The sequence below is a fragment of the Melospiza georgiana genome, chromosome 4 (assembly GCF_028018845.1).
Source record: "Melospiza georgiana isolate bMelGeo1 chromosome 4, bMelGeo1.pri, whole genome shotgun sequence".
NCBI lineage: Eukaryota > Metazoa > Chordata > Aves > Passeriformes > Passerellidae > Melospiza > Melospiza georgiana.
Genome location: NC_080433.1, coordinates 9,764,853 through 9,787,993, shown reverse-complemented (window position 1 = coordinate 9,787,993; position 23,141 = coordinate 9,764,853). Strand labels below are relative to the sequence as shown.

General features: G+C 40.8%; 1 protein-coding gene across 1 annotated transcript in view; it reads right to left on the bottom strand.

The window, feature by feature from the left end:
• The window catches only part of RERG (RAS like estrogen regulated growth inhibitor), a 90,969-nt gene that overhangs the window by 14,272 nt on the left and 53,556 nt on the right, over nucleotides 1–23,141 (bottom strand). The window contains exon 3 of the mRNA XM_058022158.1: nucleotides 5,416–5,472. Within this exon, the coding sequence (XP_057878141.1) occupies nucleotides 5,416–5,472 (57 nt within the window). The remainder of the gene's footprint in view (nucleotides 1–5,415; nucleotides 5,473–23,141) is intronic.

The window sequence follows — 23,141 nt, the reverse complement described above, 5'->3', positions numbered from 1 at the left end:
TGCAAGCAAAACTGCCCTTCTAATGTAAAAATAATCATCCTTGTAAGAAGTTTTCCAGTGGGAAAAGCCTCCTTGCCAGTGTAAATACCTTCACAAAGTAATTTCTGCTGCTCTTGCCACAGTGGTGTAATTTGCAAGTCTTGAGCTGGTCTGTAGGAGGTTTAGTTTTCTGCTCTGGGAGAATTCAGGGCTCTAAGAGAGGTTTCTGTCTCCTTCCTTCAAGAAATTTTTACTACTTTGTCTCCTATTTTTCTTGCTTTCCTGATGCCTACACATCTTACCCATGTTTGAGGGTCTCTTATGGGCTGTCTGCATGTTGCATTAGATAGGACTTTATAGAAACACTGTTCAAGCTTTTCATTCTGCCAGGGGAGAAAAAAGAGTGAACAAAAACCTGTAAAGAAAGTGTGACATAGTCACAAGAAATACTCTTCAAAAATGTCACTATTAATCTACTAGTCCTGACAAAATTATTTTTCTTAAAACCCCTATTTCTTATAGTTACCTCTACTTCAAAGTAGTGAAGAGTCTTCTCTCTATCCCTTTCAAATTAAATAAACTCCTTTGCTTTCTGTCTTTCTTTGCCTTCATGCACAGTCCTGTTCTACTGATCATCTGCTAACAGAGAGTTTTCTTTTCAGAGGATTGCCAAAATCCTATGAAATGTGTGAATAGCAGGAGAAAGACATCTAGGGGCAGTGTGAGAAAGCCAAGACACTTTTAGAAAGGTCAGCAAAAATTTCATCTCCTTGTTTGCTGATAGAAGTAGATTTTTGTGTCAAATCCAGGCTTTGCTTGGTGTTTCTCTGTGCCTTTGGTGAGTGTCCTCAATTTGAGTATCAGTTACTCTAAGGATTTGCAATCCTTCTGTAAGATGAAGGATTTTGTAGGTGAGACACAGAGGCAGAGACTGCAGACAACAAAACAGTTACAAAAACAAGTAAAGAACTGAGGAGCCTGTCTCCTGCATTTACGTGGGGTTTTATTTGTTTGGGGCTTTGTCCTGTATAGCAAAACCTGATATTTCAGTCCTTGAGCCTCAGGGACCTCCTGATTCTCCCAATTATATATAAAAATGCTAATCCAAAACAAATGACAAAACACAGTTCATCACACACTCCTCTTTTGGGGTTTTTTGGAGTTTTACTTTGAATTTTTTCCCTTACAGTTCTTGGATACCCCAGTTCTGTTTCTAGTAAGGCAAATCATTCAGGTTTTGGTGGAGCAACAAATGTGCTCACAGAGAAATGCTGCAAAATTATTTTTAAAAGTGCTCAGGCATAGCAATGATGAATTTTCTTCCTTCATTTCATCCAGGAGATTCTCCCTGCATGCCATGGCTTATGGAGGCAGGAAGTTTGCTGCTGTCCATGAAGTTCTCTGCAGGGCCTCCATCTGTCTTCTGCTGTGATGGCTCTTTGGGCTTTCTCCTCCTTTTTTGCCTCCCAGGAAAAAAATTAATTTAGCAGATTCCTTGATTACTCTGATTCAGCATCTCCAATTTTAAAATCAATTAAATTTCAAAGTGAACCACAATATCTCATTTTTAGACCTCAGGAGAAGCTCACCATAAATTCTGGGCACTGCCAGTAGCTCCTGGGGGGAATTGCTAAGATGCAGACTCAAAAATTGTTATTGCAATTTACTGGGATGGGGAGAGCAGCTATTCCCTGCTGAAATCCCTGACAATTATGGGGTCAAGCCCTGGGGTCAGTGAATTCCATGAGATTCCCACATTCATGACAAGAGAGTGATTTCACTGGTCCTACCCAGGCCAAGCATTTTGAAGCTTTCTAACATCACACTGAGCTTGTTTATATGTTTTCCAAGTTTTGTTCTATTTAAAAACATGTAAACATGAATGAATTTTGGTGAAATCCATGTGGGAACACAATCCCCTTTCTCAGTGCATATTTAACTAGCTGAAGAAGACTAGTTTGATGCTGAATTATTCATGAATTTAATATTTTAGAAAACAACTGCATGTATTTTTTAAAATGTGCTATTCCAGCCTATTCCTACATAGAGCTCTTCCACCTAATTCTGTTGAAAATGTGAGATAGCTGCAATTTTCTCTAAATGAAGATGGATGTGGAAACCCATTCACCTTGATAATGCCAGGCAGGAATTTACCTCGATGAATTTAGCACCTCTTGGAAAAGCAAACAACATCTCTGTGCCAAGGTGGTGACAACGAGTTGCCATTTAAACAGAAATATTGGACAAGTCAAAGCTGGTGCTTAACACTCCCCAGAAAATGACCTTTGCTGAGGTTGCTGCCCTTTGGCTGAGAACAGTTAAATACAAAGCAGAGTGAGATGTACTTTTGGTGAAGATGCAGTGCTTGCACAGATCCAACATCTGCACAGAAGTGGCACAGCTGCAGAGCCCTGACTTCAGCAGCAGCTCTGTTTCCTAAAGCTTGCAGGGCTCAGTGATGTTCCTCCTGCCAGAAAATGTTATTTTGTGGTTGGTAATTTGGCTCCTGGTGGTGTACAGCACTCTGTCCAGGTGCTGCTAAAAATATGGCCCTTCATTTTCTTCTGGCAGGTTAGAAGAGTAAGGAATACTTATAAGGTGTGTTTTTCCCCTTCCAGTTAAAATGTGCCACCCTTGAATAAAAAGAGGAATAGTTTGGGGTTTTTTTTTTACTATGATGCTTACTTTAGGTTAATGTTGATTTTCCATCAGGCCTTGAACAGCTTGGTGAAAGCTTTCCTAAAAATAGGAATTATCTGGAGATTGCTTGCATCAGAGGGCTAATGGGTGGTTGAAAGCTTGACATAAGAAATAAACTGGAAATTTGATGTTCTTGTCTCAGCCCCAGTGATTTTTGGCAAAACCTCCCATTGCTTAGTAGCTGGATGGTTTGCATCTGTTTTACTCCTGTCCTGTTGGAATAACTTGACAAAGCTGCTTATTTCTCCCTGCAGAGGAAATTACCCTCACTGACACAACTTTAATTTTTTATACTGATTGAGCATGATATCCCTCTTTCCACAGAGCTGCCAGCCCATGACTGCTGCGAAGAAATGAATTTATTCTGCTGGAACTTCTCAGTGAATTCAGATGTTTGCAGGTAAGTGGACACCAAATCACTGCAGGATGACAATGCTAAAAGACAGAAATGCATTTTTTCAGGCACTGGTTTTCAAAGCTTTTCAAGGTACGGTTTCTTTCTCATTGATCTCTGAAGGCCTAAATAGTGGTTACAATTTCCAGGTTATTTGTCATCTCTAACAGTTCAGAACCCTTTTTGAATCCCATTGTGATCCGTAGTTTGAGAAAAATAATACTTTACAAAACAATCTCCTGGTGAGCAGCTTCCACCAAAGATTACTGTGATTAAGGAATAACTCCTTGACAATAGTTTATAAGTTTTTGAATTTCTCAAATCTTTTCCTCAGAGCAACCTAGAGAGCTGAGCATCACAATGACTGTAATACATAATTTAAGCTATTATTCTCTAGACTGAATGGTGATGTAGAATTCAGTAAGTCAGAAGAGATTTAATTTTTTAGTTTATTGCTGCCTGCACGAAAGCTTTCCTTGCTGCAAAGAGAAGACAGATTCCTGAGGGGCACAGTAATTTGCAATTGTATTCATTTGTAAAACAGAAACAAATGTCAAGCCTTGTACAGCATAAAGGGCATGGGGCCCTCATAATGGGGCAAAAAAAAAAAAAATAAACCTTGTAACTTGCTAATAACTTCATTTGTGTGCTTAAACAAGGCAAAAAGGATGATTCTGCATGCAGTGGCCCTGTAAGAAATTGATGAACTTGAACTACACTGACAGAGAAGGCTTTATACACCTCTTGTCAAGATTTTAGAATGATGTACTGGTGACAGAAATGTGAAGTACTAACACTAATAATGCCAAAGGAACATCCTATTGAACATTCCACTGCGCAGCACAAGGCGGGTGACACATAATTCACTGAGGACTGCATTGATAGTAGCAGATAAAATAATGTATTTGAGTTCAGGTTGTGCTGAGATTTATTTTCCCAAGATGGGAGTTTTGATATCTGTTATCTCTCCATTTTGCCAAACAAAAATCCTGGATGCTTGCTTTTTACCAAGGACTACCTGTGTTCTGTAATAGAATATATTAAACTTCATTTCTGCTGTGCAATTTTATGGCATTTTCTATTTCCTTAATGAAACCTGTTAAGGAAAGAACATTAATAAAGAAATTGATGTTTAACTGTATGATCTGTGTTGGAACCTGCAAGGAAATGTTAGAAAGGAGAGAGGAACATATTATTGGAGAAAAGAGAACTTTCCAGCCCTTTACTTTGTGTGTGAATTACTTAGTCCTGAGGTATTGAAGGCAACTTTTAAGAAGTGAATGCCTTTTCTTGCACTTGGCCTGTATTTGCAGAGCATTTAAATATATGAGAGGTTAAGAAATACTAGGAAAATTGACCTTGACACAAATTTTAAGCGAAGCCTCTAATTCAGGGCAACTTTTTGACGGGTTTTTTGAAATATCTGAGCCAGCTTCATGAAAATGCCTGATCACACAGAGCTAAGTGGGAGCAGTGGAAGGGACATGTGGATGCCCCTATCTGGTCATCCAAAAATTAAGACACAATATATGTTTGAAAAAGAGCAAAAAAGTTACCTGAGTCTAGGCAGACTGACTGTAAAAGCCTTTTTTTGGCCACAAATTTTTAAGCTCTCTCTCCCAGAATACAGATCTGTATCCTAATATCTTATTCTCAAGCAGAAGCCATTTGGGTTATTCAAAAGGAGAAAACTGGTATCACACTAAATGATTGGAAAAGTTTAATGCTGAAGCAATTTGTTTCAATGGCAGAATTTCCCTGGATTTTTGAGTGAACAGAAATGTGTCTCATACACTAACTCAGCCTTTGTCTGGTGCTGCTGCTTATCTATTCTGCCATTTTAGCCAACAATTTGTTCCAGTATAAAATGACCATAGAGAAGCTTTTTTGCAGCAGATTTAGAGGCTGACTGAGGCTTGGAATTTTAGCTCTGTGATTCCATTGCTTTAGCCATGCCATTCCAGGACACAGCTGTCACCATCACATTTTCTGAAAAACCCCTTTGCCCAGGATTTCTCTCCTGGGAAGCTGAGAAGCCTCAGAGAAAAAGGAAAACAATCATTATCTTATTGCTCCTCCTGTGTTTTGCTGCTTAGGAATGTGTTTGGACGTTGTTTACCAACAGGTGATTGTTTCACTGGTTTCATGTGAATTGTTTTGACTCAATGGCCAATCAGTGCCAAGCTGTGTTGGGACTCTTGAAGGAGTCACGAGTTTTCATTATTATCTTTTTAGCCTTCTGTAAGTGTTCTTTTAGTATTCTTTAGTTAAGTATAGTATTATTTTATATATTATAGTACAATAAAATAATAAATTAGCCTTCTAAGAGCACAGCCACCTACCCAGCGTTGGGTCGTACTCCCAGATGAACCGCTTGGTCAGGAACCGCACCACGAGAGCTGCAGGGACACAGAGATTTCGGGTCAGAAGGGCAAGACATCAACTCAACAGATTGTTTTATAGCTTTCCCAGCAAAGTTTTCCATGTGAGTGGACAGGTAGCAGGTCCCCTGAGATGTCAGCAGGAGTCAGGTTTCCTTACTGGGGCACTTGAAAACTTTTCGCTGTTTGTGGCCCATTTCACGCTTTTGGATAGCAGCAACAGAACAGCTCAAAACAAACAAACCAAAAACTTTTTGCAACATTAAAGCCACTGCTTTGGATGCTTTAGGTATCCTATAACCAGTGGGGAAAATGTTGGTGGTTTTAGAAGCAGCTTTGACACTTCAAAATGAGGGGTTGATCAAAATAACTTTATTCTTGAAAACTTGCCTTGGGATGGTAAACCTTGTAAGGCAGAAATAACTGGCTAAATAGCTTCCTTCTCTATTTTGGCATGCCTTCCTTGTAACAGTTTAGTTCCCACATTTTGCTACTTGAAGAAAGCATTAAATATTTCAAACCAATGGTCAGCACATCCTATTAATCAATTTGCAGAAATAGAAAAACAAGTTTAAATTTTGGAGCACCAGACAGGTAGTTCTTAACGGATATATCTTATAGGATAAGATCTTGCTACTTATATTCTTGTATTTAAGTTTTTCTATCCCTCTAAACCCTTTAAAAATAACTTATATAGACTTTGGTTACTCTTGAATTTAGAACCAAGCAGTGCTTTAAATTTCTAGTGATGCAAATGAATCATGTACCCCTGCAAACCATCCACAAATATCACTGCACAAGCTAAGAGTGCAGCAATTACAGCTGCAGGAAAACTTTTCCTTGTCATCAAAACCATAGGATTGTTCCATCTTTTGGTTGCAGGTGGACAGTAAAACCCAGTTGAGATCCTTTTCAAAACTGAAACCAGGAGAATGCCTTCCATCCTAGACTTCTATGCCCAACAGTAGGATAAGGCAAGAGTCTGCAGAATAAATCTGATGAATGAAGATTTGCTTAATCAGACAATCAGAGTATTAGCTTTAAGAAGATTAATATACCTCCTCATACTTGGAGGAGTAATAAGAAGCTGATCCTTAGGAAATGAGATCACCACACAAGAAGCAATTTAAAGTTGGTGTTATTTTAAGTTTCTATTTTCCTTAGGAAATCTTATTTTGATTTTTTTTTTGCTTAGGCTTTGCTGAAATGCTGTCCTTGATCCTCAGAGTAGATGTGGCAATTCTTAGTCAAAGTAACTTTTCAAGTCATGGTTCTCAACCTGAATTCCATAAGAAAACAAAAACAAGATGACCTCTTTGCAGCTGATTTCCCATCCATGGTAATGTTGCACCAATAATTTTTTTTATGTACTTATTATCATAGCTGGAATAGTTCAAGCACCTTGTTGCTTTGAAAGTTTGGTCATGATTCTTCTCTAATTGCTAGTAATAGATTCTCTCTTACTAGCTTCTTTGTCAAGGACAGATTTTAAAAAATTAAACAGATTTAAAATTACTTAAAACAGATTTTAAAAAATCAAACAGATTTTAAAATTTATTTTAAAAAATTAAAGATTTTAAACATGTTTCCACAGCCATACTCTGAAGGAGAAGCAGTGATGAGCTACCTGTGTGGCAGAGCCTGAGTCTGAGCCTGTGCCTGGACCTGGAGAAGCTAATGAAGAAAGAGTAAAGGTAGAAGAACCTGTCCAACTGTTTTTATACTCAAACATGGTCCCCCTATTTATTATAACCTTGTATTTGTAAATGGAAATTGCTGCAGAGGAGAGTAGAAATGATGGAGGGGATTGGAAGTTTGTCAAGCATGACTAAGATCACAGAGAGAGCTCTGAAGGGAAAGAAGAAAAAGAGCTGGTTTTGGAGGTGCCCAAATATAAGAGATTAAAAGGTGACAAGCCATAAGAAGCAGAACTGGGCTGGAGGTGCTCAGATGAGCCTAGGAGGAGAAATGCAGGTTGCATAACAACCCCAGAGTACACAACCCACAGTGATTACAAAGGATGAAATGGTGCAGGTGAGCAGCGCTGCAGAGGTGAAGAATCAGAGATCACAAGTGTAAGCTCTGCTGAGGAGGGGGAAGCTAGGCTGTATTTATCTCCAGCACATGCAGATACATAAATAATGACATGTTTAGGAGGGTGCAGAACTAAAGAAAGAGGCGTGGGAGGTGGCTGCCATGCAGGGTCAGATGGCAATCAGCCTCTCTGCTGGCAGACCTCAGAGGGGAGCACAGAAAGCACAGTGAGCTGCTTGCTGGGCACTGCTGCCAATGAAATATTTTTATAAGTATTTTTCTTTTCTCTGGGCCCAGTGAAGGGAAGAAAACACCCCATTATCACAACCCCAGCTCCAGAACCATGTGCCCTGTGTCTGTTTTGGGGCACCTTGGGGCTGTGCAGGGCTGCTGCTCCTCCAAGCTGGCTCTGCTCAGCCTCCCTGCTTCTGACCCAGTCAAATTCCTTCAGAATGCTGCTGCTCTCTGTCATGGCAGTGGTCACAGCACATCCTATGAAGCTTTTCCCTTCCACACATTTTTATGAGGCTGAAGATTAGCAGCTAGCTGCATTTCACAGATGGAGAGCGTGAGAGGCTCTTGATCCAGAGCCTGCTCTGTTTATAAGTATTTCAGACTGTGTTGGATGGGAAATATCTTCACTTTTGCCTCATTAGGGGTGCTCAGCAGATGGGCCTCTGCCATCCAGTGGGGTATTAAAGCAATGTATGGGGCTTTGCTGCCTGATTTGGCTGAAAATAGACAGTGAGGGAAGAGCTGGGAAAGGCATCCAAGTGCTTGGGCTGTGAGTTGGAGTCCAACTTGCTGGCTGGTGCCTCCTGCCCCAGCAATGATCCCCTGGAGCAGGGGTATTGCTGGAGCCAGGCTGTTTGTGTTGAGCTCACGCACTGCCAGATTACATCACTTTGCTGTAAAACAGCTCTGCCAGCAGAAGAATCAGGAGTGAGGACATCAGCAATTCACTAGGCTTGGAGCTGGAGCCGTCAGATTGCTGCTGCTGGCTTAAATGATGCTTTGGGCAAAATAATAAAATCCTCCCCGTGTCTTTAGTAATGTTGCATAAAAGATGAGTTGAGATGGGCATTACTTCCCTCTCACCTGAGCAAAGGTGTGTGTACTGTCTGACCAGTCGGTTTTACTCTAATGCTAATAATGAGCCAAAAATAACCCAACAGACTAAAGAAAACCAATCCAAATGCTGGGTTTTGATTCAAAATAACACTGAGACCGAGACTTTCTGACACACATTATTTTCTGATTAAATTAAGTGACTAATTCCAATATTCATATTAAAATGGCCATTTCCACTGCTCATCCTCAAATTCGTTTTGAAGCAGCCCAGGCTCAGATTGATGCAGTAGTTAACAGGAGTGAATTTCATGGCTCTCCACCACTCCAGGCTCTTCCCTGAACACTTAGAGCTTGTGAAACACAAGAACTTGCAGGCTGGGAAGGAAAGAATCTCCCACAAGCTGCCTTGTGGGTTCCTGCTGTGCTGTTTGGAGACATGGCCATCACCAAGGGGAGCTGATGTAACGTCCCAGCAAAGGAAGAACAGACTCATGTCTCCTCCTGCCTTCCCTGACACCCTCACTTCCAACTCAGCTGTTTTATACAGGGCATAAATTAGGGTAGGACTTGGCACAGGACTTTCATTCACTCATGTTTAAAACTTCTGCCTTAGAAGTTATTCTTGGAGAAGAATCATGACAATCTGTCAAATGCATTTGCAGTGCAGCTCCACTGAAGACAATGAAGTTATACCAGGATTTAACATGGCATATAAACCAAGGTTATCAACCACATAATTAATCAATTTCTTTCAAACTTGTGTGGCTGAGTCCCTTGCTCAGCTTTAAAAATCCCATTCCATATATTTTGGGACTTTTTTTGTGTGTGTGTGATATTTTGCATCTTGCTTTAGATCTTTGTTTGGATTTAGTAACATATAAATGCTCTAGCTAAATTTACAATCTGTCTGAACACATATCTCTGTGGATTTGGTATCATTCCAGCTAATAGACAAGCTGAGTTTTCTGGGGAAGAAAGGAGGCAGGGTTTTATTTGAAAAACAACCCTCTTCCCAAAAAGTTACAGAGTTCAAAGTTATTCTAAGAAAAATAACAGTTTTCCACAGTGAAATAAATGTATGATTACTCTTTTATGCCATGAGAATTTTCAGCTATAAAAATGGTCTGAAAGTAGTCCCATTATTTAACTTATCAACAAGTCCATTCCTGGTGCCATGATGATGTGTCATCAGTAAACCACACTTGGCAGGAGGCACCAGAGTGGTTAAAACCAAAGGTTAGAGTGATCAAAAGGCACTTTCAGAAATGAAGTATTTCACTGTTTCTTAAAATATATATATTTTTTTAGAGAGCTCATCCCCCATTCACCTTCTCAGAGGCCCTTTGGGTATTGGAATTTCAGCCCCCCTGGAAGATGGAGTGAGTTCCTGCAGGATGGCAGTGCTCTGGATTCTGGTAGATGATGTTCTGCCTCCTTAAACAGTTTTCTGTCCACCTTCAGGAAATAATGGTTTGTTTCAAAGGCAAAACCATGAGGATTTAATTTGCTTCTGGAAGTGCAGGTCGTCTGGGGGTGTCTGTGTGTGGGGGAAAGTGTGAACTTATAACGCAGAGTCCTTTTCTGATGCATCAGGGATGGATGTCAGCATGCACTCATTGCCTGGCTCTGCATCCGTGGGCCTGAGTTTGAGTCAGCTCTGATGGGATCTCTGTGATGTGGGGATGTGAGGGCTGGGTGAGACACCAACAGCAGCACCTCTCTGCCTCCTCCCCTGGTTTGCTCACCATGGCCACCTCTGATGTTGGGACCTGCTGCAGTAAACTGGAGTTTTCCTACAGTAAATGTAATGGAGCAAAGCAAGATCAGTGAGAAAAATAATGGAGAATTCAATGAAGCACAAAAATATTTTGTTCTACACTGCCTTGCTGTTTAAAACTCTGCATGTTTTAGGCATTTTTAAGTCACTGTCTCGAGCAGTGAACTGTTCAGAAAAATTCCTGTTTATGATATTTTTTTCTTTAACAGCACAGGGAGGTCCTCCAGTGACTGCCAATGTAAGTTCAAAAGTATGTATACTTTAATATCTAAAGATCAATTAAACATAAATACCAAATGTATATGTTCTTATATATACCACATAGCAATTTATGTGCAACAGTGTGTGTGTATATGCAGGTGTATATATACAGTGCTATAGCAAATACAGCCAGGATTGAACAGCTGTGGGATGAAATGTGCTGCCTTCGCCTTTCAGGAGGTTTCACTGTGTAATGCAAGCCTTTTTTCTTCAGTGGTGATGGAAAAGACTTCAGTTCTGTGGATTCAAGCAGCAGGAGTGGCTCAAATGTCTTTTTGTTCTGGTGGAATATAAAAGGACCGGAATACCTGTCTCGAATATCTCAATTCCCACTTGATCATGGTTGAAACCACCATTCCACATTCAAGTATTTCAAAGCCACTAATAAGCTTTCAAATGTACAATATTAAGCGCTGCAGATTGGATTTATCTTTACCGTGAATAATATTTTACATGCAAAATGTGATGCAGCAGAACTCCAAAGGCTGTTTCAGATAATAATTCAGCAGGTTGTCCAATTAGATGTCAATAATTGACCTTCTTTTCATGAGTTGTTTGGAGAGAGTATCCTACTGTGGAAGAGACAAAGAGCACACTCCTGCTCAGCTCTGCTTTTTTGCAGTCTCCATCAGGTCATTCATGTTCCAGCCTGAGTAAATGTCAGTGTATTTCATGCTACTGTCACTTTTCAATTTCTGCTACAAGGTTTTGGGGAGTATTTCTTCTGTTAGTGGCAATTTCCATCCATCTCAGACGTAATTGCATTTTGCTGCTGTGGGAAATATGCAGTTTTAGGAACTGAGTGGAAAGAGCCTGGGGAAAAATAACCTGTTCCAGGGAGTTCGTCTGAAATTCTGGAAGTCCAATTCTGGAAGTTACATATTGATCTCAGCGGTCTTCATAGGAGACTGAGCATCTTTGTATGCTCCTCTGGATAGTTCCTGACTTTTTTATTGATTAGTAGTCACTCATCCCATCCTCACTGAACAGGAGGATTTTTGTTGTAGTGTTCTCCCCACTGCTTTCAGTGCTCAAGGTATTTTTTCACAAAGGTTGCTGCATATGGAACTCAAGCAGGAGGCTTAATTTACATTACATTACTCCATTCCATAACATATAATTTCAGATTAAGGTTGTTTATTTCACATGAGTGTTTATTGCACTCATGTGAAAGATAAGTTATCAGACTGGTGTGTTGAATGGTTTTGATCATTTTAGGGTAATATCCACACTTGTATAATTTCCCTCTCCTGACTTCATTGTGTAACTTGTTCTGTCACCCCATTTGTGAAATCTAAAATTTCTGGTGTGCTATTACTAACCCATTGTGCTACTACTAACCCAGTGTTGGAACTCTGGTTACTGAGAATTTCACACTTTCTGTGCCGAAAAGCACTGACCCCCAAGAGAGCACTGCATTTGACCTGAAGGTATGGAGAAAACTTCAAAAAATTGAATGATAAAACTAAGGTTATAAGTCTGTAGTTTGAATAGAAGTGTGTAATATCATATAGTAGAAAACTTAAAGTTTTAAAATATAGTAATATATATATAAAACAAGATAAAAATTTTAAAACAGAAGCTAATCCTTCTTCTCTACCTTCTTCTTCATAAATTTTAGTATTATGTAATTACATAAAAATTCACATTATGAATCACAAGTAGTTAGTTATTAAGTTAAAAGTAAAAATAATTGAAGTTTAATTTCTTAATTAGACAATTTATCCTTAAAAACACTTATAAAGAGAAAAATACAACTCCATTTTTTAATTTGTTAAAGCACTGTAAAACTCACACTTAAAAAAAACTATAATAGAGAGTGGCCATAAACACATGGCTGGTGCTGAGGTGGGGGTTTTTGTTTTGTGGTGATTTTTTTGTATTGGTGGTGATATTGCTTTTTTGGATGGTTTTTTGTTCGTTTGGTTTACTTTGGGTTTTTTTTGTTTTCTTTTGGGGTTTCTGGGATTTTTGTTTGTTTCTTTTGTTCTTTTACTTTGGTTATTTTTTTGTTTTGGGGGCTGGTTTTTTTTCTGGGAGAGTGGGGTTTTTGTTGTTTTTTTTGGGATTTTTTTGGTGTTTTTGTGGGTTTTTTTTGTTTTTGTGTTTTGTTTTGGGGTTTTTGGGGGGGTTTTTTGGGTTTTTATTTAGTTGTTTTTTTTTTTTTTTTTTTTTTTTTTTGGTAGAGGAATGGGTTTTTTGTTGTTTTTCTGGGTTTTTTTCAGGGTCTCTTCCAGCTTTTGGTCTGATCTCTGCTCTCTTCCCTCTCCCATGCTCAGAAGCCAAGAGATGAGTAGGAAGAACAGGAATAAAGGAGAGAGAGGTGAATTTATTCCCTTCTTAGTGCACACATCTGGGGAGGGCTGCAGGGGCCAGGAGAGGGGGCACAGTCTCATGCACGAAGGACATGAAGAAATTTTTCCAACAAAGTTCAAAAAGAGTTTTTTGTGAGACCTTGGCCAGGGAAGGGACTGGTGTGCAGGGTCCAGCTGCTCTGTGAGAGCATCCTGGCTGCCAGCAGCAACCTGACCACAAATCCCAGCCCTGCCCAGGGGGAAACTGCTCCTCAGGAACTCCAGGAACCAACCTGCCTCCTCCTGGGGTTAGGGCTTGATAGTTCTGAGGGCTGGAGTTCCAACATCTTCCCTTCTGCTGCTCTTTGTCATGACCAGAACATACCGCGTCAAACAAAAAGACATTTGTATGTTCTGGTAATGACAAAGTCACTCTGGAAAGGCACAGCTTACTATTTGCAGCTTAGAGTAAGTCAAAATGCTTAAAAAATTACAGTTTTATCAGGCTCTGGTGAGTCAGTTTGAATGGGAGGGCAGTTGGCACACTGAGTGAGTAAAGCCGCCGGCATTAATGCTGGATCACTGCCTGTACTTGTAATCTTCACAACACAAAAAGTGCTCTTGTCAGAGTGCCTTGCTCTGCCAGTGTTTCACTGAGTGTGGAGCAGCACAAATGGTGACTAGAAATGTCATAAAGACATGCAGGGCTCTGTATTTCATGTTGGTAGACAGTGCTGGGTGTTTCTGTGTGGTCAGAATCTGAACAGAGTAGCTGTCACTCTCTTCTCCTCAGCCTGACTGTAATAATTTTCTTGTCTTATTTTCACTTATATCAATATACTATATCAAATGAGACTTCAGCTTGCATCAAACTAAAAACAAGCTGTTCTCTGGCTTTTTATGTGATAAACTTATTTTTTCTTTGCTTTCTTGATTTGGCTCCATGGGGATCTCACACAACCTGGAAAAGCTTTGCATTGTGATTGCAACCCAGCTAGAGCAGGATATTCAGGAAGATTTTGAAAGATCATTTGTCCTGTGCCATTTCCATCTTTCTTTGACAGTGGGGCTTAGGTGAACACCAGAAGTTTGTACCAGCCCTATTGATTGATGACTGATGGTTGAATCAGTTGATGGATGCAGGCCTAGAATGTCGCAGGAAGATGAGGAATTGAGGCAACAAAATACATTGAAAACTGACCCATGGATTTTTAATGATCCTCCCTTTTTTTTTTTTTATGAGTCTGATGACATAAGCTTTGATAAATGTTGCATCTTTTTAACACAGTGCACAACAGAATATTTAGGGGGACCCATCTTTTTCAAAATCAGATATTATTCTCATATTTTAGCTATGCTCTTTTTTTTTTACCCTCCCTCATTTTCTCTGTATTGTAAAGACACCTGTTCCTGTTATTTGCTAGCCACCTGGAATCTTGAACTTTTGTTTGTACCAGGAATTTAATTTTTTTTAAAGAACAAACAGCTTTGCCTTTACACCTGGAGAATTAAGACACACAGCAGGAGGAGCAGAGAAGCTCTTTAAGAGGTATTTCCACAGTAGGGTTTGCAATGCTGCAGGATGATAAAATGGAATGATAAAAACACTGTGATCAACAACTGAAGTGAAATGGAAGGCAGGCACAAGATGTGGACTGCATCTTTATCACAGTAAAAATAAATGTAAAGTGTAGAAATGGTTAGCTGAAGACAAGAGGTCAGTCTGAGCAAAGGTTTCCTAACATGCTGATGATGATGATTGTTCCTGGAGGCAGAAAAGTGACCCCAGGGGATATGGAATTGGTAGGTACCTAATGCTTTTCTGCATTTATCCATGCTGAATAATGAGTTGTACCCCAAAAGTCTGAGGTGCTATCTCAGAGTATCTCCCCAGCATCACTTTTCTTTGGTGGAGCAGCTTGGAGGAACGGGTGTGGGTGGAGAGCAGCTCTTGAAGCACCAGTGAGCAAAGGCTGTTTGTGTCTGAGCCTGCCTGGTGACCGGCCAGGGCCCACATCCCTGCTCATCCCATACAACCTCTGTCAGGGGGAGGATAATTAATCCCAGATCCTGGAAGCAGTGATTTCCTACAAGGCCATGTCATAATGGACAAAGATAAATACTGCTGAGTGCTCCAGCCAGGGCACTACAGAGGGCTGTGCTTGGTTCCCAGTGCTGGTGACAGCACAAAATGAATTTAAACTAATTCATTGTTTTGATAAACAACTATCATCTCCTATCTCTGGCTGCAACTATGGTTTTATGAGCACCCATTTGGTGCCTGTAATAATGTAGGGGTTATTCTTAGCCTTCTGCTTGGAATCTGGACACACAATCCTGGGAACTGTTCAGAGTAAACTTTAAAATTATGTGTGTGTGTGACAGGGGGAGAAGCATGATCTAAATTTAAATGGTAAATTTCTGCTTTCATTCTCAATGCTTAAGGGCATTCAGCTAATAAACATTGCATGGCTTCAAACAAAATAAGAGCCACAGTAGTAGATAATGGGTGCTGTAAAACCTCTGAGTTATCTCAAGTCTGAAACTTGGAGGATTAACATAACTTAGTTTATGATGTTCATCACAGCTGCCAGGAGACCTGGCCCTGCCTCCCCAGAGTGCAAGAGCTAAAGGGAGTGCTCAGCTGAGTAATTAACTGTACTTAGTTAAAAGCCTGCATTAAGAGGGAGCTTTTCTGCATTTATCCATGCTGAATAATGAGTTATACCCCTAAAGTCTGAGGTGCTATCTGTGTGAGATTCTCTTGTCCATGGAAATTACACAGATAAGAACTATAACAAGTCATATATTCAGGGCTCTTTCAGTCATTATCTCATGCAGTGGTTTATCCACTTTGAAGTGACCTTAGTGATGGGATTTTCTTCATTCCTTTTACATGAGGCTGAAAACATCAAGTTCCTGTTTGCTCCAGGGGGACTTTAAAGATCCCAGGGCAGTTTCACAAGGGGATCTTTCCTTTCAAGGAGCCTCCCCTCCATCACGAAGCTTGGTAGATGCACACCACCACAGTGCCAGAGGCTCAAAGATCATGCAGCTCTAAATTTGCAATTATGATGATATCAGCTGTGGCATTCACATTTTCTGAAAAAATCCCTTCACCCAGGATTTTCTCCTGGGAAGCTGAGAAGCCTGAGAGAAAATGAAAACAAATTCTTATCTCATTTGCTTCTCCTGTGTTGTGCTCATCTGGAATGTGCTTGGAGATTGTTTACCCACAGGTGATTGTTTCATTGGGTTCTGGTGTGAGTTGTTTTGACTCAATGACCAATCAAGGCCAAGCTGTGTCAGGACTCTGGAGAGTCACGACTTTTCATTGTTATCTTTTTAGCATTCAGTAAGTATCCTTTCTGTATTCTTTAGTATAGTATTCTTTAATATGATATAGTATCATATAATAAATCAGCCTTCTGAGAACATGGAGTCAGATGCACCATTCCTGCCTTCCTCAGGGCACTCCCTGCAAATACAATAATTAGCCTCTATTATTTTCTCAGGCCAGTGTGACAAACCTCTCAGAGCTAAGTTTTCCATCTAATGCTTTGTTTTAAGAACACTTCCTCAGTTTCACCCTGAGCTCTTTCCAGAGTGAGCAGAGAGCACATAAACAACTCCACTCTCTCTGACAGCAGCTGAACAGCACATTATACATTTCCTTCTCCTGTTACTGCCCTGCAGAGTGCCCTGGAGTGGCTACAGTAATCTGAGTTTGCTTAGCTGCTCACAATCACATCCTAGGAGAAGTGAAGAAACACAGCCCTGGGACTCCAAATTTAACAAGTTTAAAAAACCTCCAGTTGCTCACAATGAAAGCTGGTGCAGTGACTAGGGAACCAGTCCAAGAGGAGGTTTACATTCCTTGCTTCACTGTGCTTTACATTTTGCTTTGCCCAGAGTAATGGGCACTTTTCAGCACTGTTAGTGTGCCTGGCAGAACAGAGGTAGCCAGTATGATGCCCAGCAGTATTTAAATGGTGTTGGGCTGAAAGGATGCCCTTTCCCAGTGTAATCCCATCCATTCCTGCCCTCCAAGTCTCTTGTCACTCCCCAGTCTGATGCTCTCCCAGCCCTATTGATTCGCTTGTGTGTGGGGATGGACTCTATCTGGAATTAATTAAATTCTCCTGATTCAAAAGATAGGTGCTCTTTCCCCAAAACTGGTTTGTTGTGGGTTTTGTTTGCTTGGTTCTTGTTTGTTTGTTTGTTTTCATTGCTTTTGTTGTTATTTAGTTTGTTGTTGCTGCACCTGGAGATTTCTCTTACACTAGAAATTTTTTTGGAGCTTGTCCTCCTCTTTCAGTCTCCAAGCAGCTGTTGAAAATTTTGGTCTTTGGTTTCCCTGGCCATTCCCTGGTTTCATCTGGAACTTGTGTGTAATGCTATTGCTGCTGGTATAAATGGATTATCACTGCAGATAGACTGGTGCTGACAAAGCAGAAGTGTTTTAGAAATATAAATAGCACTTGGATGCTGAAACAATGCTTTCACAAATGTACCTTTGGAAGCTGTTTAAAGACTGCAAGAATAGCCTATAACTCTTGGTTCTCTACTGCTTTTAAAAGAGGAAGCAAATTTAGATGGCATTTTTAACTTTCCTGATGCATCCTGGCGCAGCCTCCCCAGGAGATAAAGATGAGCCTTGTGGTCTCACAAATAACTCTGCTGAGGGTGGGGTGAGCTCTTCAGCTCCAGCTGAGCTCAGCCAAAGCTGAAAGCTTGGCTGACCCTTTTTATAGGAGCAAGGGTTGTTTCTTAAACTAGTCTTAAATCCCCTCTTTACTGTTTTGGTTTCATACAGAGGAAGAGATATGGTCTCTACTCTAAGTAGTGCCCTGACCTGGAGGCTTTATCTTGAGATGGACGAGCACCTGGGAGGGCTGAGGCAGCTCCTGCTCATCCACCCAGGGCAGATGTGATGGAGCCCTAAGGGGGGGCAGTAAAACCCAGCAATCCTGCTCCTGTGCCCCCCAGCAGCATTGCTGTGCTCTGCTCCTCTCTGTCTGCCCCACCTGCTGTCCTGGAGCACCAGCAATCAAAGCAACAGCTCCTGCTCTCACCATTGCCATCCAGATCAGAGCTCAAGCGGGAATTTTGTTATTCCACCCCATTCTCTGAATTCCCTTCCCTCCCATTCTTCAGGGTTTAGCCCAAGAGAAGTGGCAAGAAGAGCTGAATAATTCACCGCTCCAAAGCAATGAGCCTTCTGGCTAGAAAAGGGGATAAACAATGAACTCTCATTTAACCAGATAAAGTTCAACATACTAAGATATGTCATGCAGAGCAGATAAAACTAGGACTGTGAATTTGGGAAAGCAGAGAAGCAGCAGGCCCAATGCAAACTACCATCAGATAAACCACTGAGACAGAGAGCTTTGGCTGGAAAAAAAGAAAAACATTCCTGGAAATCAAGCTGACAATAAAAGGGAAGAAAATTCCTGTGCCACTGAAATTATTCTTAGTGAAACACCATGGGGAGGTTATTTTGGATTGGGCTGTTGAATTGTTCAGCAGCTGGGAAGTGCCCTGCCATTGCCCAGTGCAGCTGGGTGTATTTCTGGGGTGACTTTTGTGCTGAATTCTTCTTTCCTTTAATGCAGCCTGAGGCAGAACCTACTGGAGCCATCAAAGCTTTTCTTTGTGTAGGTTGAAGCTCCTGCCCCAGGGAGTTGTTTAGATGCAGTGGGAGAAGTGATCTTCTCCAATTGATATGGGCAGCACACCCAACTATACAGGAAAGGAGTTAACACTGAAATCCCAGAGTTGCAAGGAGCTCATGCCCACATTTACGAATATATTCAGCTTTCAGTAATATGAAGGGTGTTTGGGTTCCTTGAGAATGCAAAAGGGTCCTTTTGGCACACTGTAGGAAGGTTAGGGACAGCTCAAGGCTCTCTTGAGTAAATCTGGTTCTTTCACGGGCAACTGTTCAGAAAACTTTGCTTCTCTGATTAAGAGATGAGAGAAATGAGGGAAAAGAATCAGCAACCACCAGCTTTGACTCGCATTTGTACTGCAGAGTAAATAATTTACCAGCCTAAATAAAAGCCAAATTCAGGCTTGCCCTATTTGACACAAGTAAAAAGCAGTTAGTTTAAAATCTGAACTTTTTCATTTGTTAACAGAAAAGGCCTGTGAGGAACCACAGGCAATTTACTGTGAGCAGGAGGGAGAGAAAGAAGCAAGAAACGTCAGCAGAGCCCCAGTGGAAGGACAGCAAACACTGACATGGACAAATGCAGCCAGTGCACAACTCCAGCCATCTCACACGCCAGAAAAAGCAAAACACTCCAACACAATGGCAAAGTTCACCTTTCTGCAGGATTCCTATTTGCTGTTTGAGTCCATATCTAAGGTAAATGGGACAGGGGGAGAGAGAGAAGTGACCATTTAGCACTGGCCAGAGGCTCCTGACCCATGGCAAAGAAACAGTGGGTCAGACTTGAGCAGCTCACTCCTCTGATCTCAGGGACTCCAGGGCATGCAGGGCATGCAGAAATTCCTAAAAGCAGAGCAGGGAGTCCCACACAGACAGTGAAGGCAATCCCCTCACCACACCACCTTTTCCTCCATTCTGCAAGTGCTTTAATGCATAAATGTTGAGAAGGTGAGTTAGGACAGAGGCCTTCAGACCAGAGCACTGGCAGTGATGGATCCCCATTTCTTTGGACACCTTCCCTTCCTTTTGCCAGCTCTATGAGAAACTACAGCCAACAAACCCCCAGAAAGGGCCGTGACACATAACTGGACCCAGGGCTGTCACACATAACTGGGCCCAGGGCTGTGACACATAACTGGGCCCAGGGCTGTGACACATAACTGGACCAAGGCCAGGGGTTCTGTCATGTCTTGCACTGCCTCTCTGCTTTGCCCTCAGTCTCAGCAGCCTGCTGAGCAGACCTGCTGCTGTTTAATTAGAGAGCCTGGGTGCCCCTCCTGTCCTCCTGTAATGACATTAGTCAGGAGGGAACTGTCTGGCTCCTCTCCTGGACCAGCTGAGCTGCTGGCCTAGAGCAGCCCAGATTGCTTAATTGCACTGCTGACTTTTAAAGGTCAGCTCTAACAGAATCTAATAACACTCAGGAGGTTTCCAGCATGAGGTGGATTGCAAAGAAGAGCCTGGATTCCTCTCTGGGACAAAGCAGGAACCCTGCAGCAGAGCCACCAGGGCCATGGCCAGGTGCTGAAGGGCACCTCAGGAGGGAGGACAGAATAGGGGAGATGTGTGTCTGAGAGGAAGTGGGGAAAACAAATTACTCAGCTGCTTTATCCTTTTATAAGGAACCTCATCATGTCCTAGAAAATCTCCATGCTTGGAGTATCCCAATAGGAAAGCTGAATGGTTGCTGGATAATTGAATAATAATTGGATAAGTGAATAATTTCTGTGGGTTAGAAAAACAGGAACCCGAAAACTGGCTAGGGAACAATACAAATGTTTCAGTAAAGGATGGATGTGCTTAGTTTCATGCATGTAACTGTCCCAGGAAATCAAATCTGCTACTGGGGATACTTGACTACAATCTACAGTTTACATGGTTTATTCATCTAAGATAATAACCTCAACATTTGAACGTTTGAAAAGTAGATTCTCCTCTGTTTTACCCTCCTTCACAGGAGTGAGGCCAGCAATGGGCACTGTAAGACCCTCTCTCTTGGGAATTGTTAATAATGTTAATAATGTCAATATTATTATTATTATTATTACTACTACTACTACTACTATTATTTCTTCTTCACTATTTCATTATTAATACTACTACTACTACTGATAATAATAATAATCTGAGGGAAATTGTTGCCCTTTTTCCTCCCTGAGTGCCCTGGCAGCAGGAAAGAAGATCCTCACCTGGGACACTCCTTCTTTCCTCAAACAGGTCCTTTCTTCTCATTGCAAGCACCTGAAGGAAACATCTGCAAAAATCCCTAAAATCCTCCAGCCCCCTCAGTGCTCCAAGTTCAGCCTGCCTTGAGCCAGGTGGGCTCCATGGAAGAGCCACAGAAAAGGGGAAGTTTTGGGAGACATCAAAGAGGAGCTTTGGCTCTGCTGCTTCCAGAGTAGTCAATATATTTAATTGCAGCTGGGGCTTCCACTTCTCTTCTTGGCAGACAGTCTTGTTTAAAATCTTTCATTATCAATTCACAAGTGAGTTTATACAAGATGAGTAGATTTTTTTTTGTGTGTGTGTCTTTCTCTGGTTGACAGTTTTCTAACATTGTTTAGTGAGGAAATGTTTGAACAATTGCTTTTATCTTTTACTTGATTTTCTTCATCCTTTTTCATCCCTTCTTACTGAATTTTTGTGGGGCTTTTTCCTTTGAATTTTGGCCTGCTTTTGCATGTGCTTATTTTAAACTGATTTGCATGCAGATGATCAACTGGAAATGCAGTTTGGGTAAGATGTTTACAAACTGATATTAAATCACTCTGCTTGTTTTCACAAAACAGTAATTGAATAAACACTGGTTATTAGTTTACTTGCATATTTGCTTTGCATTCTTTCACTTGGTTTCCACAAACAACACAGGGATGTTTGTTCTATAGTTAATAGCATTTAGAATAGTCTAAAGTAAGTAAATAAATAAATAAAATTCTTGCTGTGTTCCCTTTATAAAAAGAGGGTTGAGTAAGACTTAGAGAGTAGCTGTAATTTTTCTTACTATTGCTGTTTTTCTGATTATTGTCGTCCTTTATTATTTTTTGTTACATATTTACATTTACATATTTTTACTGAGCCCATCTTTTTTTTCTTGTTTATTATCCTCTTTCTTCCACTATATCCATTTTGCCTACAGCAAGCTATGAGATTAATGAAAGAAAGCCCTGCATAAATGCACTTATATTTTAAGTGAAACAACATTTATGCTTCATATTTTTGTTACATTCTTTCTATATCAATGTGAACTTCCATTCATAAAAAACCCCCAATTGCATACTGTTGTGTTTTACAATCATATGATGTTACAGCTTTTTGATTTGACTTTCTGAGTTTCTTACCTAGGGTCTGTCTTACCTTCCTTCTGCTGTGACCTTGATTTTATAAAAGCTAAATTTTGGGTTCCTAAACCCTGCAAGACCTCCCAAAATATTTTGCCAGTTTATTGCTGATAAGCAATTGATCTTTCCTGCCTTCCAGTTAATTGCATGCAGCTTTTATCCATGTGATGTTTTCAGCTATACAAGCAAGCTGATAATAAGTATTTGGTATGAGCTCTTAGATAATTTTGTTTGCACCCACAGTTCTCCAAGATGATTTATTAACTAGAATATTTTGCCATTTTATGACAAACAGGGGTTATGTGGATGTGACGACTTGCTGAAAGCCATCCTGCAGAGGTGACATAAAAAGAAATCACCAACTCTGGACTCCATCAGGTAATTCTGCTTTGTGACATTTTACTGCATGGGCTAAATTTTTTAGTAAAGTTAAGATTTTAATATTTAGATTTTTCAAGTTAAGATTTTTAAGATTGCCTGCTTTCTTTATTTCAGAAAATATGAAGTATATTGCATTCGCTAATTATAGTTCTATGAGGAAAAAGAGCATTCAGAGTTACTCAGATTAGTCTGAATGAAACCAGAATGGCATTCTATTTGTTTCTGCTACCTGGGGCTTCTCTGTGGCAGAAATTGCTCAGCACTCCTTTTGAAGTTGGAAAGTTCTCCTTGCTTACTTTTTCCGTAATTCTTCCACATCCTTCTGCTCTGGCTGGCTTGGAGTGAGACCAGGAGAAAAACACTGCACTTTCCTGAGAGCAGGTTCTCTTAGGAGTCTGGTATTCCCTGTGCAAGCAGGGATGAGCGGCAGCAAAGCCCCCAGATGTTTCTGCACATCTGGCAGTCCCAAGCTCTGCTGGCACCTTGGAGCAGCCCTGGGTAAAGCACAAGGTGCAGGCTCAGGAGGAGCAGCTGCACTGTGCAAATCTGCAATCTGACAGGCAGGAGTTCAAAGCAAGAAGTGATTGGATTAAATGCTCTTTCAATTTGCCATCAGATCACTCTCTTTCAGCAACAGCATTCACTTAAAGCAACAAGCAGTGCAAGGTGCATGGCAGCCAGGGCATGCCAAAAACCCAGGGGGCACGTGGGGCAAAAATATTGGCTCAAAAAAATTTGCCTGCAGTGATGCTTCTAGATGCTGCAAGAATCTTTTTCTATAGTTGTACCTTACCTTAAAATCTACTTATGTATTTCTGATATGTTTGGCTATGTATATATATTTTAGCAAAATTGGA